Raw genomic sequence first — 18,733 nt, 5'->3', positions numbered from 1 at the left:
GATGGAACTTCCAGGAGAGAGGGGAACTCTGGGAGAAATATGAGGTGTAAGAGATTCGCCAGCCAGACACAGAGGAAATGGGATGCACACTATAGAGGAGAGGTAAAAAAACACATGCCAGAACATATAATAATATAAATGGGTTAATTTAAGTTTCAAAAGCTAGTTGGGAACAAGCCTAAGCTAAGACCAAGCTTTCATATTTAATAAGAAGTCCTGTGTCATTATTTGGGAGCTGGCCATTTGAAGTCCGACTACACTGTTTTACAAATATATGGCTACTTAAGGCCTCTATAATGTTGCTCACTAAATATACAGACCTTTTCAATAACAGAAAACCATTCCAACCAAAATATTAAAACAAACCAAACAAACAAACCTCCCCGTGTTTCAAAGAGATGAAATGACTGTCTCTGTAAGGGAAGTTTATGCAAACAGTTGTAATTCCTGGGCCATGACTAGCAGATTGGCCAATTGCTATTGGAACACATGTATGTTATTTTATTTTACAAAAAGGAGGGCATTCTTTACTTACATGAATATATTATTTAAATATATATTTGACTTATTCATGTTGCCAAAGACATTCAGGTTACAGTTTTTCATGGAGACTGGGTTGAGATATGGGTGGCATATAGTTTATATAATTTTGTGACAACCTAAAACTCAAACTAGTCCAAACATATGCAAAAAACTTCAAGATGTATTTATATGACAAGCTCAGGAGTCCAGAAGCAAAGAAGTTTGCTTCTGTTTCTCAGGAAAGCTGTAAAAATGCCATGAAATAAGCAAACTACAGCCTGGAAGGGGACAGCAAACCTATGCAGATGCGAGGGGAGGATTTTGTGTCTAATAGTAGAGCATTTCCACGCATTTCTAACGTTAAGTCTAGAATACACTGTACTAATTAGACTGCAGACTGGACAGCTGGAAAGACTGCAGGAGTAGAAATCAAGGCAGAGATGTTAGGGAAGGCTCAGCAACGAGGTGCTCTGGGCATCAGTGGACCGTTCACCAGCCACATCTACCCACCTAAGTACACGCTGTTCTCTGTGGCTCCTCGAGCAGCCTCTACAATGTCTTCGTCATCTCCCAAGACTTCTTCATTCGTCGTGTAACTTGTGTCGTCAAACAGACTGATGGGGATGACTTTGCCATCACTGACCAACCAGGCAGACGCGATCGGAGTGCAGAACTAGACAAGAGGGGAAACACTCAGTAACTTGAGCGGTATTTAAGAGGTTTCAACTTTACATGTTAGTCACTTATTGTTTCTTTCTGTATGTGTGGAGTGAGTATGCACATGCATGTGGAAGCTAAATGTTGATGCTGGCTGTCTTCTTATTTATTTATTTATTTATTCTTATTTTATGAATATGGGTGTTGTGTGTGCATGAATGTTTGTGCACCACATGAACGCCTGGGATCTGTGGTTGGATTTGGGTCAGAAGTGTTGGATCTACTGTAAATGGAGTTATAGGCAGTTGTGAGTAGCCACATGGGTGCTAGAAATCTCACGTGTGTCCTCTGCAAGAGCAGCAACCGCTATTATCCACTGAGCGCTCTACTTCTCAGCTCCCCCATCTTACTTTGATACAGGGTCTCTCACCAACTCCAGGAACTAACTGTTTAGGCTAGGATGGCCAGCCAGCGAGCTCCAGTGAGCTCCATCCATCTGCCCCTTTTCTGCCTTCCCAGAGTTGGTTGTTGACCTGGATCCACTGGCCTGGCTTTTCATGTTGGTGCTAGGGATGTGAACACGGGTTCTCACGCTTGTACAACAAGTAATTACTCATTGAACCACCTTGCCAGCTCCACAAAATGTCTCTTAAAGTCACAGTTTTAAAGCAGAGAAGAGTTGAGGATCCAAAGTTACCTCCCTTAGCAAAGTGTTTGATCAAACAGGGACTGGAGGTCACAGTCACCGAGTCCGGGGTCTCAATACCTGATACTCCCATTCCAGGTGGCCTCCCTTCTTATTAAACGCAATGACCTTCCAATCAGCAACGGAGACCTTTATCACCGTGTCCAGCATGGAACCTTCCTGTTCTTCCACATCTGAAATAATTTTAGAGTCTTCTTTGTTTCCACCGGGTTTAAAGGTGCTCTCAATAAATCCGGCTCTAGTTTCCATGTCTGGAATATACCGAAGTTCAAAGTGGCCAACACTGAAATTCCACCTTAAATTTACAAAGGTGTGTTTTAGAATCTTATATTTAAACAAAGGGACCAAATAATACGCACTGTTTTTAGACTGAAGAAGAAAACAGAACAATTTTGTGATGAGAGAAAAAGTCACCATAACTTTCTGGAAAGGCACGCAATGCCGATTTCTACCACAAGAAGGCATGAAAGAACCACGGCTGATCCTTTGTAAACAACCATTATGAGGTTGTGGACGGGAACCACCTAATGCCAGATGTTCTCTCAAAAATGAACACATCTCATAGAGCACAACAAAATCAACTTAAAATGAAGTAGCATGCAGCCTGACTTAACTTCTTATTCACCTGAGCACATTTCATTCAAGTGCAATAAAACCAACAAACCAATATAAAAGGCAAGGTACATGCATCAATTTTAGATTCTAATGGAAAGATAACCTTGCTGAACAACTTCAACTTTTTCAGTCACCTAAACTCTACTGTCAGATCTCTATTAACCAAGATATGGTGGATGGATCATTCAGCTGTCCTAGGTGTCCATATGCTTATCCATAAAGCAGCAATGTTTCCTCTACAGTTATGAAACAGGAAAGCTACTTAACTATTGACTTAACTATCATGTCACTTAGAAAGAAAATGGTCTAAATAAGAATTCTGAAATTTAGTAATGCACACACACATATATATACATATATGTATAAGTACATATACATATATGTTCATGTTTAAGGAACGTGGAGCTTAGAAGACACACACTCCTAAGGAATCCAGAGTTTAGAACCCCACATCATCCAGTTCTGGTAACTCACAAATCTGCTAAACTGCACTTCGGCTCCCAGGTGGCCGAGCTCCCACTGAGCTCTCAGACTTAACAGTCTCAGCAGGATAAAGAGCAGCACAGAAATGCGAAGCTCTAGTCACAGGCCATAAAAACAGAAAGAAGAAATGCATTCTTAAATCAGGCTTGAAAAAACACATTTCAGGACAGACACCTGAATTCTATTTCATCAGATGACAAAATCTGCAAGTCTGGTTCAGCTTCACAGATCAATATGGGATCTAAAATGATTGTTTTTTTTTTTTTTTTTTTTACTATACATACACTCAGACCTTAGTGCATCAGGCTGAAAAAGTCTGGGCATGACAGAGGATCAGCATAGCTAACATTTGAATCACATATTTAAGTGGAGAAACTACATAAGGGGTTCATTATTTGGAGAAACAAAAAGTATTACATCAAATGAATGGCTAGTAGTTTTAAAGAAAGCAGAGTAAATGATTCTTCTAAAACTAGGAGCTGGGACTGCAGCTCAGGGATGGAACATTGCCTAGCACGTGCAAAGAGCTGGGTTTGATTCTCAGCATTACAAAAATAAAGATAACTAAAATAAAATAGGGCTAACGAGATAAACTATGAAACTACCCACTAGACACTCAAAGAGTACACATTAACTTTGTCTTAAGAGCTTCCTGCCATGAAATTTATCTCAGTCATTTTACTATGACAGGTGTCACCGACCTAAGACCAAGCCAAAATACATTCACTCCATGGCACTCCGGGGTACCACACCTTGAAGCACACAACGTGAAGCCGCTTGATATCACATGTCAACATAAGCAATAAAACTAGCCTGCCTCCATCTTAGGCTCAAAAGCCATCTTATAGTAAAAACAAACTAGGTTCATTCCTGTTTATGATTAAACTGTTTCTCAAGGATTGGGCTATCCCCTACCTGTAACCTCAACTATAAATGGTTCTGTAGTGCAACCATGTCTTTGTTTCTAACGTTTTTATAACCATCTTGCAAAAAAACCCTTTGTTTCAAAGTTGTTATGACTACCTTGTTATGATGACCTGTTGTTATGGCTACCTTGTTATTACCACTTTGCAATCATGTCTTTGTTTCAGGAGGTCATTATGACTAACTTGTTATGTTTATGTTCTGCTCCTGTAACCCCACCTATTTTGTACACCAAATCCCCCATTTGGAAACCCCCTTACCCCTGAGCTATAAAAATCTTGTCTTTCTTAAGTCCAATGCAAACTTCTTGAACTCACCTTTAGGGGGAGGCAGTCTGTATATACAAATAAAAAGGCTTGCTTTATTTAACTGCTTGCTTTAATTAATTGTGCCACGATGATTTGGGTTGGTGGTCTTTCTCCTCCCATCTTTGGGATTAACACAGGAAGGCATTTATTTCTCTTAAAAGTACTTTGTCCTTTTAGGTTAACAAATACTTCACAGAAACTCTACAAAGGAAAGTCTGTGAGAAATCTTGACTTTAAAGAAGTCTTCCTTCCAGACATCCCTCAGGGTTTCCCTGCATAGCTGGAACTCAGAGATCTACCTGCCTCTGTTGGGATTAAAGGTGTGTGCTACCATGCCCAGCTACCAAACTTCTAAATAATGCCATTACTGATATTCTGATACCCACTTCTCACTGCCACTGCGCGGCCCAACAGCTCGCACGGTCTTCTGTGTGCGTTGCAGAAGTAAGATGTCTTCCTCTTCTTCCATATCATCGCTATCCCATCGGCGACACCCCAAGGCAGAACAGATATACCTCAGCTGAAAACACAGATATAAAATGAATCAAGGAAGCAACATACATGCACACCTCTATATAGCCCTGGCTGGCCTAGAACTTGCTCATGTAGATAAAGCTGGTTTTGAACTCACAGAGATCCACCTGCCCCTGCCTCATAGATACTGGGATTAAGGTGTGTGTCACTATGCCCAGAACAAGATCTCTTTCTGGTTTTTGTTTGTTTGTTTGTTTTGAGACAGGGTTTCTCAGTGTACTAGCCCTGGCTATTCTAGAACTGGCTTTGTAGGCTGGCCTTAAACTCAGAGATTGCCTGCCTCTGCCTCCCTAACACTGGGACTAAAGGCAAACACTACCATGTTTATAATTTTTAAAAGGTAATTTAAAAGTGCATAAGAAGTACTGAAGTAATGAGCATCAGTTAGATTATTAAATTCTGAAAGAGTATTTTAGAAACAGGAAAGTTCCAACAGTATTTATTTCAGGGAGTGATTTTAGGATTTATATAACTGGAGCCCTATTTTGGGGGAATTCCATGAATAACAAATGGTATCTTTGCAAAAATGTCATTACGAAAATTCCAGATGAGCTGAAAAAAATCAATCAGTCTCAATATTTCCATCTAGCATTATGTATACAGATTTGAAAAATCTGAACCTTTTCTAATACCTTTAGGCTTAAGAAAAAAAGAGGATCCTTAGTTTGACCCAAACTAAAATCCACACAAAAGGTTGAAGACATGCTGGAATCCTAGACTTTTGTAGCAGTACATCCAGCCAGAGGACCAGGTGATTGGGTCCGACCCTGCTGTGTCACAGGAGAAACTCGCATAAAATAAGACTGAAGACTAGAGCTACGGTGGCCAGCCTGGATAGCACGGACTCCTCAGCCTCACGTAGAAGCATGTCCAGTCCAAGAGGTGAGTGCCGGGCCCAGCACCTGGATGAGGAACTGCTGAGCTGTGGTGACCTAAAAAGTCACATCCTCATCCTTCCTTTTCCGAGTGTAAATCTACACAGAAAATGGTTATATACCCAGGGCTTAAGGTGGGTTGTAAAAATGACGGTTTAAATTAATTACTTCTAACGATGGATTTACCTTACGTATCCGATCTCAGAGGCAGGCTGATTCTGAACTTATGTTAGAACTCTTGCTGGAGAGAATCTAGGTCATTAAAGACATCAGTCTGATCTAAGGCAACACTGACCTTGGAGCTTAGCTTTTTATTAAACCAATCACAGTGACATCTTCACACAGTGTAAAGGAATATTCCACAACAATCCTCAGGGGAAATTACAATAAAGCTCAACTGCCAACTGGAAATCTTGGCGAGTTCAAGGCCAGCCTGGTGTACACAGCAAGCTCTAGGCCAGTTAGCTACACAGTGAAATTCTGACTAAAAGCCCTGTTTCTTCCAACACCCCACACACATTGTCACTCACCTTTCCACTATATGCACTGAGTCCATACGTAGTAAGAGATTTTCCTCCAACCAAAACGACATCGTCTCCAAACTTATATGACGACTCGAGAAGGGACTCTACAGTGAAAGGAACGGTCTCCATGCTCTCTCGGTCACGGTCCCACTGGAAGAGGTCTCCGTCCAGGGAAGGAATTATCATCTTATTCCCAAACACCTACAACAAAAGCTGACTCTTAAAAGCCTCGAATCTGAAGAGTAGCAACTAAGGTCCAGGGTTCTGAGCAACACATAAAACACAATCTATCAACCAGAAGTAACGGGAAAGAACCGCCCATCACTTCACGGGCCTACAGTCTCCTGACCTGACAGTCCAGTAAGGTTTTTTCTCAAACTCTGCTAGAGGTCAAGAAAGTTTCATACTGATGAGTAAGTTGCCAAAAGAGAGCCTGGGGATCCAGTGAAGTTAAAAAAAAAAAAAAAGTGTTTATTTTTTATAGGCATTAATATGGAATGGTATGATTTTCTAGTAGAACATGCATTATTTTTAAACCTATGTTCTTTCAGTCCAATCAGGGGAACATAGGGTGAGGGATGCTAATCAACCACGGTCATTCTCCTCATTTACCTTCTCAAATCTGCTGAGTTGGACGGCTCATAACTAGGCCTCTTAAGTGTTTTATATGTGCAGCCATTCTTTCTTCTTTAAACAAAATCTATTATTTTGTTTGTTTGTTTTTCGAGACAGGGTTTATCCTTGTAGCCCTGGCTGTCCTGGAACTCTCTTTGCAGACCAGGCTGGCCTAGTACTCTTGAGATCCACCTGCCTCTGTCTCCTGAAAGTGTTGGGATTAAAGGTGTTGGCCACCACACCCAGCTAAAACAAAATCTTGATGAATGACCCAGGAAAGGCAAGCAGACAAACAAAAATCACTGCCATATGGAGCTTGAATTCTGGTGTCCAGGGACAAAAGCGTCATAAGTAAATGATATATAGTACGTTGGTAACAGAGATCATTACGAGGAATGTAGAATGAAAGATAAAGGGCAGAGGAAAATGTGGGCTGAGTGAGAAGGAAATGTCAATAAAGAACTCACGGCAGATCCTGCTGGGAACGTTAATAACAGCGGGGCAAGGCTCTCAACACGAGATAGTGGACCATGTTGACATCTGGCCAACAAGCTTGCCAAAGTCTCTGGGTAGAAATGACCTGGCTACTAGTGAGGCACCAGGAAGAAAGTGGACAGGCTGGGGACAACCGTGGAGACACAGCTAGCAGGCACAAGACAAAGACTACTTAGTACTGAAGGAAGTGAGGAAGTTGTCAGAACAGGGGAAACTGGGAGGTTTCAGTGGTGGACTGCGTGAGCAGAGGAAAGGAAATCGGGGCATAAGCCAAGGTCTCTGGCCATCAATGTCTTAGGAATTTTAGTACAGATTTTCATGGCATTCATCTGCTGGCATTAAAATTAAAATGTCACCAACTCCAATTAATGACACAATTCCTATCTCGATCAATCAGGCTTAAAACTTTGGGAAGAGAGAATATGAAAGAGTTACAGACGGCAAACAAACCCTTCAAACAAACGTCAGCCTCACTGTTTTAACACAGAATTCTCCTGGATGCCCATGTTTCTGAAGCAGCAGGCTCGCTTTCAGTAGTTCTAGGTTGGCATTAACTCACTCTCTATGCTTCCCAAATCTCTGCCTTAAGCTTTGGGGGTCTGGAAGACCGGTGGAGACACTGTCCTAATTCACTGCTTTCATACTGTAGTTCAGATCCTTACTGCAGCTGACCTGAGCTATGATAATACCCTTTCCTTCAGTCTAAGCTGATGTATCTTTTAGATTAATCACTCTGGCCCCGGTAAGCTTGTTATGACAATAACGAAAAATCTTCAATGGCTCTTTATTATCTTCTTACTAAAGACCCCAAATCCCAAGGACTTGAAGCACTGAAGAGGAGATTCAAAGTCCTATCTGACCTCTAGCAACCTTTCTGTCACTCGTCTCTTTCCCTTTTCCCTGTGGTGGGCAGAAATCTGGCATGGTTACTTAACCAAACAATTACCAATCCTCTTACCACTCATCAATTCATTGGCAATGTGTTTTTTTTTCTCCCTGGAACACCTTATACACCTGCCCACTAAAACCTTACCTGGCCTTCTACCTGGTATCACTGATCTGTTTTAAAATCTAAGAAAATACCGGCAGTGGACACTTGCAGACAGACAATTTTCCATCCTATAGATTGTACTTTTTTTTTTTAGCTGCTAGGGACTGAAGCAAATCAGGCACCCAGGCAATGGGCTAGTGCCCTACTCTCCAGCTCCTCTGCTTTCTTAAGATTTATTCATTTTATGTGTTTTGTGTGTGTGTGTGTGTGTGTGTGTGTGTGTGTGTGTGCGTGTGTGTATACCATGTATATTCAGTGCCATGGTGGTCAGAAGAGGGTGTTGGACTCCTTGGAGCTGGAGTTACAGATGGTTGTGAGTCTCCATGGGGCACCAGAACCCGAACTTAGGCCTTTTGCAAGAGCGGTCAGTTCTCTTCTCTCTCTCTCTCTCTCTCTCTCTCTCTCTCTCTCTCTCTCTCTCTCTTTCTTGAGACAGAGTTTTACAGTATAGTCCTGGCTGTTCAGGCTGGTCTTGAACTCACAGAGATCCGCCTAGTGCTTGGATCAAAGGCATGCGCCATCACCACCCGGTACAGCCAGTGCTCAAGCACTGAATTCTCTCTAGCTCCCTCTGTATCCACTTTTGCTGGGACAGGAGTGGAACCCGGGGCCTCCGACACATTAGGTGAGTGCTCTGCCACTGGACCTTATCAGTCTCAGCCCTGTGCTTCACTTCCTGTGGGAACTAAAGTCCAGACTCTATTATGTTCTCAAAACTGTTTACCAGGCATAGAGATGTTTGCAATTTGTTTGTATCCAGTGACTATTATAAAAGTAAATGCTACTAAAAAAAAATAAAAAGAGGAATTCCTGAATTCAGACCGACAAAAAAAAAAAAAAAAGTAAGTACCAATGAAAAATAAAAACAGAAAGGTTGGAATTTGGAAACAGTATCATTTTGTAATCGTGAAAGTAAAGTTTAGATCAGATAAGAATTATCAATGTTAATTCTAGGCAGAAATTTTGACAAGGATATTTACATGGCTTTTCTGTTGTAGTTTTGAAACAGTTTTCATATCGTAGCCCAGGTTGCCCTGGAACTCACTATGTAGCTCAGGCTGGCCTCAAACTCAGGGCAGCCCTTCTGCATGTTTTCCAAGTGCTGTGATTACCAGGCATGTGCTATCATAGCTAGCTAATACCTTATTTTTTAAATAAGCTCTCCAAAGATATTGGAATATGCCACCTGATATTACTTAGTTTAAAATTACTATTCTCTGCTTCCTTATATCTCTTTCTCTTAAACTTTATTTATTTTATGTGTATTGGTGCCTGTGTATATATCTGTACATTACATGTGTGAATTACAGGCATTTGTGAGCTGCCAAGAATTGAGTCTAGGTCCTCTAGAAGAGCACTCAGTGCTCTTAAACACAGAGCCATTTCTCCAGCCTTTTTCCTTATATTTCTTATAACATCATATTGCATTTAAAACAATTAACTTTATATTTGTAGGAATTCTGACTTAAAGTCATCATTAAAACAAATTTTTGCTGTGATAAAGATGTGATGCAATATAATATGTAGATGCTATGCCATTTTAAGATACAAATTTAAAAAATCAAGTATTTACTGCTGTATGTTAGGAATTTGACATTCTACACAACAGAATGGCAGTTTCAAATTACAGTAAATTCAAAGGGGTTGGGGGAATCACTGGCACCAAAGGAAGAATCGCTGGGTCTGCCACCAGCAGTGAGCATCTCCTTTGGCACGTTTCTCCCACTAGCAACTCCTTTCCCTACAGTAGCAGCTGGTTCTTAGGGAATGTATGCACGGGCTCCTAACTGCAAAAGGCAGCTGTCAAACTAATGCGAACTGAAATTCAAGAACGACCTATGCATCTCCAAAGCAACAGAAAGTTAATTTCCAGTTAAAACAAATGTTTTAAACAACCAAGATGGTTTGAGATGACTGACCACCGTGAGAAAATGGCTTTATTTTAGGAGCTAAACCCCCAGCAGTGGTAACTCAGCAAACACACACCCAAGACAGAGGAATTGGGATTCAGTATTGAGTCATTCTGTCACACTTCTGGATTATTATTTTAGAAGTTTATTTTTCAGTAGCTGCTCTTCGCTGATTGGCTGCTGATGAGTCATACTTGAGGCTGGTGACCTTTGCACCAATCTCTTCAAAGCCTTTCAGGCTGTGGATATGAAAGCAGATGGTGCTTTTCCTGGAGAGCCTGAGCAGATCTATATGCATGCAGCTCAGGTAGAGATGACATCACCCCTCACAATAGCATTACCTCATCCTCTAAGCAAAGGAATGAGTCACTCCGACAGTCAGCTCTGAACCTCTAGACAGAAAAAAATGTAGGTTGCGGTGCCGGCTGATGCATCAGCACATTCCCCCCATCTGTCACCGTGAGCAGCTATCTGTTCCGATCCGCCGCTCTGCAGATGAGGCTAATTATGGGACCCGCGTTTCCCTTTGGTCATTTAAAAATGTATAACTTCTTGCTGTTTTGTATTTATTTCCTCTATTTGTCTTCCCCTGTTCGTAATTTTAAAACAACAGATCTGTCACATTGGCTAGCAAGCTCAGAAAAGATCTAGAGCCTCTTTCTATGCAATTACCAAGAATTAACAGCTGAGCAAAGTAATCTGACTTCTGTTACTGAACATAAAGCTAAGCGCACACAGGTACACGTGTAACCAGAAGTGCTGTCTAAAAGACTACAGTGGAAATAAGAACTCTGATTGTCCCTGGGAAAAGGAAAAAAAAAAAAAAACATTAAAGTGAACACCAGAAAAAAAAGTCCAGCTGCCTGGGACTGTTTCTTACTTAGTTCTTCCTTGCTTTCTATATGGCCAAGTATTCAATGCGAACTTACTGTGAAATACTTCAAACATGAAATGCATCAAGGCCAATACAGCAACCCGCATGTATTGGTTTCCAGCAATTACTGGTACTTTGCCAGGAGGTTCACATTTCCCAGACTGTCCCAGAGATAAACTTTACCATGAGGAATCCCACATTTCCACATCCTACCTGATTCCCCACACTCCAGTAAGAGCCGCTTTCATTCCTCTTTTTCTGAATTTTTTTAAAAAATTATTCTCCATTTTACTCTACATATATGGGCATTTTACCTGAACATGTGTCTGTGTACCACATGTGTGCTTGGTGGCTGATGACGTAGAAGAGGGCATTGGAACCCCAGGCCCCGGAGTGACAGACAGTTGTGTGGCACTCGGTGAGTGCTGGGGACTGAACCTGGACCCTCTGCAAGAGCAGCTCCCGAGCCCTCTCTAGCCCCATCCCTCCCTTTTTTGAGAAAGCATTCCTTGTACTTTAGAAGGTCCCACAGTCAGAACTTCTCACATTCTTTAGCTTCTTCTTTTAACTATGCACTTCCTGGGACATGTATTTCATAACTGGTGTTTTTTCCTATAATGTTGGGAGTCTGTGAACTGAGCAAGCTGAGTCTTTTTTTTTTTTTTTTTTTTTTTTTTTTTTTTTTTTTTGTGATTTTAGAGACAGGGTTTCTCTGTAGTTTTTGGTGCCTGTCCTGGAACTAGCTCTTGTAGACCAGGCTGGCCTCGAACTCACAAAGATCCTCCTGCCTCTGCCTCCCGAGTGCTGGGATTAAAGGTGTGCGCCACCACCGCCCGGCTTGTTTTTTTTTTTTTTTTTTTTTTTTTTTTGATGCAAGCTGAGTCTTGCCCAGTCAGTTTCATTAAGAAAAGTCTTATCATAACCCAGTTATACATTCTTTCATTTGCATATCATCTGTGGTCGCTCCTGAGCTCCACCTGCATTCACCACACTTACACTAATCATCCTAACAGCAACAGAGAGCATGTGTTCCCCGTGCCTACGGTATTTAGCATCTGGACCTTCACATAAAAAGCACGGTGACTCCTGGGTTATGCACGCATTAGAGGGAACAGCATTTGCCTGCTCCACTTCTAGTAAAGTTGTTACCAACCAGTGAGTTCTAGGGAGTCAGCTAACTTTCCCCACATTTTTTTTCCCATCAGTTTTTCATTCTAGTACTGGCTGATGATTCTATTATTCATCTAAACAAAATAAAATAGTGATTTCTAATTCTAGCGCTTATTCTGTCCTTATCAGCTATTTTTTTTTCTATAATGAATTTCCACTCATCCTGCTTTGGAAGCCAGATGTGTATACACAGCTAATTGTCAGTAAGTGACTGAGACATTAACCATCACCAAATCTCCAAAGTAGTATCCAGTAGTAATTCATGCACAGCGGGACTAAAAATTGAAAATGGCTCCTGGGACTTACTGCTGCCAGTCTGCTCTGGAACCCAAAAGGAAACACGCTGACTGGGACAGTTGCAGAAGTCAGGTTCAAGATGCAGGTTGGGAGAGAAAGAATGAAGAAGGAAAAGGTAAAGAGGAAGTGGGGTAAGGATGAAAACTATCACATGCTGTTTCAACAAGGAGGAACCAATGGAGAGAGCAATGGAAACAGCTGGAAAAGACCATTACCTTGGAGCACCTACCACAGGGAAAGCACTCCTGCCCACCCCCGTCACGGCAGGGGCATCTATAGCACTCCACGGTAACAACAAAGACTGGGAACTCATTATACTGCAAGGGGCAGTCTGGTGGGCGGCACTCATCCAAAGCGCCAAGCTGGACACTCTGTTTTACCACACACCGCTTGCTTCATCTGAGGCCAGGGCTCACGACAGAATGTTCTGCACCTCACCCAGTCTCAGTCCTCAAGTCCCTCCATCACTACACATTCACTGGGAGACCACGGGTAAAAACTGACACTTCGATGCTTTACGTTCCTTACACCGACTTATTGCAGGTGATTTCGTTAATTACTCGACAACTACTTTATCTAAAAATCAATGTTTAGTGGGGGGGGGCACATGTTCCACCATGAGTGAGGTCAGAAGACAACCTGCAGGAACCAGGTCTCTTCTTCCACTATGTGGACTCCAGGAATCAAGCTCAGGGCGTCAGGCTTGGTGTCAGGTCTCTTTACCAGCTGAGCCATCCTGCCAGCCCTTTCACAACTATTTTAGAAAGATAGACCTCTTCTGGTCTGTAAATTAACTGAGGAATGTTTCACTTTGGCTATCTAATAAACAGGCTTGCTCACGCCTCCTCTTCAAGCTTTCCCAAATCCTCTACAATCAAAATGGAAAGGATTTTTGACACTCTCTTTGCTGTGAGAATTCTGGAGACTCATGAATCAGGGGCTGTCTACAAAAGAGGCATCTGGCAATGATTCGCCAACTATTTCTAGTTGTGAAATATTTATATTTAAAGTAGGGGATGAGAATGTATTTCAATTAGTAGAATGCTTGCCTAGCATGGGTTCCGTCCCCAGTCCCCAGGACTGCAGAAAACTGGGTAATCCCACCATTCAGGAAGTAGAGGCAGCAGGATCAGGTGTTCAAGGCTCTCCTTATCAGCCCACTGAGTTCAAGGCTAGTCTGGGATACATGAGACCAGTTCAAAAAATATATAAAAATAAAGTTTAAAAAAATATGTATTAGCAGTAGAGAAATTGGAAGGAATGCAGAAAAATCTGTAAAACCACAAAACCAGCCTATCTCTGAAATATTGTTGTCTCTGCTCACCTCCATCTCGATCTTAAGAAACTGGATTCTAAAGTCTGGTCTTCAGTTGCTGGTGTCCTTGTTCTCCTCAACGCAACCAATGCTCTTGGTTCCCAGGACACTAACACTGCTCTGTGTGCAGCTCCAAGCTCACCCCTGGGAGTACAAGACCTGTACAGTCAAATGCTTCCTTAGCATCTTGTAAGGAGAGGGGTATTACTGCTACAGGAACTCAGCAAGCACCCTGCAAGTGAACTACGTATCTCAGTCCTTTCTTCCCTTCCCTTCTGTTCTTCCTTTTAGAGACATGGTTTCACTAGGGTACCCAGCCTAGCCTTGATTCCTAGATTTTCTTACTAGTGTCTCTGAAACGCTAGGACCACAGAAATACACCACACACCCAGCTCTACTTCTCTTCTTAATTCACTACTAAATCCCCTTTTGGCCTGTGCATTCATAAAAGGCCCCTCTTTAAACTTCTCATGAACTCATCGCTCAATTTCCACCATTGTCACAAGAGTCCAAATTACCATCCTCATCTAGTGCAACCTCAACTGGTCCAGCTTGCTTCTGAGCTTGGACTGGTCCTTCCTCTCCAATTAAGTTACTTTCTCACCTAAATTCCTTCAGTGGTTCCCTTAAGCTCCAGATGAAACACAAAGGCCTAACAGTCTACATGCACACTACTTTGAATACCAAGATCTCATCTGATCTCCGAAGCTAAGCAGGTCCAGGCCGGTTAGTACTTGGGTAACAGATGCCTCACGTAATCTGCTAGACCTAGCATATCCACCCCACTCATCAACTCATCTCTGCTGCTCTCCCTTACTGTTACTTCAGTTCTTTTGGTCTCCTAAGCATGCTACAGCCCTCACCACCATAACCCTCATTCCTCTTCCAGGGCAATCCTTTTCCTCCCCTCTCTACCTTCCGCTGAGCAGTTTCTCTCCATCATTTAATTCTGAGAAGCCTTCTCTGACCACCAGACCTGGTGAGCAGCCATCCTTGTTCTATGTCCTCTTACTGCTCCATCCTGTCTTCCGCACAGTTACTGCGCGCAATATACTATATTCATACACACAAATATATTCACTCATAACCCTTGGGATATCTTTTTAAAAGGCTACACGATTTTGGAAAGAGGGAAAAGAATAAACAAGAAGACTGAAGTATTTATTCATCTAGAGACAAGTTTTTCTTATGTGGCCCTGGCTTTCCTTGAACTCACAGCAGTCTTCCTGCCTGAGTGCCTCCATGCGCCATGCTGGGATTTCAGGTGCAATGTATTTGAAAACTGTATGGAATATTGAAAAGAAGAAAGGAACTGCAGGAAGCCTTTGGGCTGCGCTGGCTCCACAGCAACAGACAAAGCTCTAAACTTCCTTGAGTTACAGATGGCTGTGACGTTGGTTCTGGGACTCAAACCTAGGTCCTTCAGAAGAGCAGCCCACTGAGACATCTCTCGGGAACCAAGAAGTTATATATCTAATAATTTCAATTCTTTAAAGATGATGTGCTATGCATAGGACATAAAATGGTAACTTTTAAAAATTTTGAGACAGGGTCTCATGCAGCCTAGGCTGGCCTTGAACCCCCTATGTGGTCAAAGATGATACTGAACTTTGGTCCTCCTGCTTCCATCTTTAGACTGCTGGGATCACAGGCCTGTCCACCCCACCTGTTTATGCAGAGGTGGTGACTGAAGCCGGGGATTTTTGCACTTTACCAGCTGAGCTATATCCTTAACCGAAAGTGGCAACTCTCAAAACAAACTCAAAAACTAAAACGAACCATTGACGACACTGCCACTTTAGCATTTGTGACTTAGTAGAAAGAAGCCCCAAGAACGCAGTGGGGACACACACCTTTAATTTCAGCACTTGGGAGCCAGAGGTGAGCAGATCTCTCAGTTCAAGGCTAGCCTGGTCTACAGGGTGAGTACAGGGCTGTTACACAGAGAAACCCTGTCTCAAAAAAAATCAATAGGTAGGTAGGTAAACAGATAGATGTATTGTATTATTATTATGTATTATAGAAATTCTTATTGTATTATAGAAATACTGTCTTTACTTCCCCTTACATGCCAAAATCACTATGATGGGGAAGTAAAAATAAGATTGCTAAGGAATCCCTGGAGATTGTGCCTCCCAGATGATGGAGAGGCTTCACGGCTAATGAGAGCTGGAGTTCCAGCAGGAGAGGTTATGAGAACTTCCGGGACACATCCAGTTATTAGGACACTCCCAAAGTTACATGCTCAAAAGAAAATGTAGAACAGGAGCCCGGGGGAGGGCTCGGCAGGGAAAACAACTGCCTGGCAAGCCTGGCACCCACATAAAAGTGAACAGAGAGAACTGACTCTACCTCCACACTAGTGCTGTGGTCATGTGACCTCTCCACACCTCACACGCATACACACACACATACACACACACACAACCACTAAAAATCAAAAACTAAAATGTAGAGATTAAACACTCTAGAAATGATTTGGTGTTTATTATCTTCAAAATTGTGAATCAATCTCAAGAACAGACCTATAAAATGTCACAAGGAAAATGACTACAATATCTATTTAAGCATGCCTGTCTCACTCTTGATGAAAGAACAGTGATTCTAATAACCAACTCTGTCTTCACCCTGACTAATCGACACTCAGAAAAGCAATACACAGGAAGAGCCCATTTCCTAAACAATAGCTGGGGGGTAATCTCAATTTCTCATTTGGCAGCCTCTGTGCTAGAATAAATTAGTTTAGTTCACAGAATTGCTTTCAGCCACACAAGGGCTTAATAAAAATTAAATGAAAACAGTTTCATTTCTATAATTAAAAGCAATTAAGCACTTAGAGATTGGCTTGCTGCATAATTGACAGTTAACTCTTCAAAATGGATTTCATAGCTGATGACTTAAGTCATTTGAAAAGCACCTTTTAATGTTCAAATCAAAAGAAATGTGGGTCAGGCACACGGGTGCATGCCTGTAACCCCAAGACTGGGAAGACTGAGAAGAGTAAAGAAGTGGCGGGCAGCCTGGACTACTGTGTCTATGTGTCTGTTTCTCTCTCTCTCTCTCTCTCTCTCTCTCTCTCTCTCTCTCTCTCCACACACACACACACACACACACACACACACACACACAATCAATCAATCAATCTTTTTAAAGAACTTGTAAACTTTTAGAATGAATTAGACAATCTTCAAAGATTTGTTTATTTTTATTTTAAGTGTATGAGTATTTGTATGTATGTATGTGTGTCTGTTGCCTGTGGAAACCAGGAAAGGGTGACAGATATCCTGTTAGGAACCAAACCTGGGTCCCTCTGCAAGAGCAGCAAGTGTTCTTAACTGTTGAGTTCTCTCTCTAGCCCTAAATTAGGCAATCTTTCAGAGACTGCAAAGGACTCAGTAGTAGAGTTCTTGCCTAGAGTTCATAAGGCTTGTCTTAGTTACTTTTTCATTGCTGTGATGAATCACCATTATCGAAAGCAACTTGGAAAAGTTTATTTCAACTCTCAGATCATACTCCATCACTGGTGGAACATGTAGGCAGGACTGAAGCACAGGAAACGAAGAACACTGTTTACTGGCTTGCTCAGGACCACTTGCTTAGACGTGGCACCACCCACAATGGGCTGAGTCCTCCCATATCAATCACTAAGAAAATGCCTACACATTTGCTTACAGACCATCTTATGGATGCATTTTCAAAACTGTGGTTCCCGCTTCTCAGATATATCTAGGTTGTATCAAGCTGACAAAAAGCTAGCTAGCACAAGACCTAAGTTCAATCTCCAGCATTACATGGGGAGGAGAAAAAAAGGGAGAGAGAGAGAGAGAGAGCAGGTTGTCTTTTTTTTCTGAGGGGAAATGGGGTGGGGGTTAAGACAGTGTTTCACTTTGCAGTCTGGGTTAGCCTTGAACCCAAATCTGAGATGACAGACATGCCCCACCCATCCTAACTGAGTTCTAATAAAATAATATTCAGTTTCTATGGATGATTTGTGAACAAATCATAATTAGTAACTATGAAAGATGCACTGTTTATCTGGGTGTGTATACACAGTTGCTTTCATGATGTTTGTGACAGGATCTCAATCATGCTGGTTTCAAACTCATTAACCTCCTGCCTCAGCGTCTTAAGAGATGGGATTATCAAGTACTTGGAGTATAGGTGTGTGGCACCATGCTCAGCTCCAGGTGTGCTCAGCTCCAGGTGTGTGGCACCATGCTCAGCTCCAGGTGTGCTCAGCTCCAGGTGTGCTCAGCTCTAGGTGTGTGCCATCTTTTCAAAGGTATTCCATTTAACCAGTGTGGTGGGGCATGCTTGCAATCTGGTACTGTGATGGCAGCAGCAGGAAGCCCCTGTGCCAGACAGGGTGAAGGAGAGTTGGTAAAACACCCTCTCCTCCCCAAGAGCATCATGTCATTGCCGTCTGTTTATGTCTCTGTTTATGCACCTGTTTGAAGCAGAAAGGCTCATCACCTGGGGAAAATCATGTCTAAAATAAAGTAAAACTCTGAATTCTAACTAAGTATAGACTAACAATAGAGTTGCCTGCTCTTTTTAGGAGTAAAGGAGAGCACAGTGCAAAAACAGAAAACAATATGATATGTCTAAAGTCTAAGTAAAAAGGTAAGCCAGACCCAAAAAGAGGAACATGGGATGTTCTCACTCATATTTGGTTTCTAGCCATAAATAAAGGACATTGAACCTATAATTCGGGTTCTTAGAGAAGCTAAATAAGAAGGAGAACCCAAAGAAAATCATATAGGCATCCTCCTGAATATTAAACTTCATCAGGCGATGAAAGGAGACAGAGACAGAGACCCACATTGGAGCACCGGACTGAAATCTCAAGGTCCAAATC

The 18,733-nt window shown here is 42.1% G+C and overlaps 1 protein-coding gene across 1 annotated transcript in view; it reads right to left on the bottom strand.

The window, feature by feature from the left end:
• Eif2ak3 (eukaryotic translation initiation factor 2 alpha kinase 3) overlaps positions 1-18,733 on the bottom strand; it is a 69,511-nt gene that overhangs the window by 31,014 nt on the left and 19,764 nt on the right. The window contains exons 3-6 of the mRNA XM_050126431.1: positions 6,155-6,349; positions 4,602-4,735; positions 1,946-2,180; positions 1,033-1,195 (exon numbers count right to left, since the gene is read on the bottom strand). Of these exons, the coding sequence (XP_049982388.1) occupies positions 1,033-1,195; positions 1,946-2,180; positions 4,602-4,735; positions 6,155-6,349 (727 nt within the window). The remainder of the gene's footprint in view (positions 1-1,032; positions 1,196-1,945; positions 2,181-4,601; positions 4,736-6,154; positions 6,350-18,733) is intronic.

The sequence above is a fragment of the Alexandromys fortis genome, unplaced genomic scaffold (genome assembly GCF_014885135.2).
Source record: "Alexandromys fortis isolate MF-2015 unplaced genomic scaffold, M_Fortis_MF-2015_v1.1 scaffold_257, whole genome shotgun sequence".
Taxonomy (NCBI): domain Eukaryota; kingdom Metazoa; phylum Chordata; class Mammalia; order Rodentia; family Cricetidae; genus Alexandromys; species Alexandromys fortis.
Note: the sequence above shows the minus strand (reverse complement) of the source record. Positions and strands in the feature narration are given on the sequence as shown.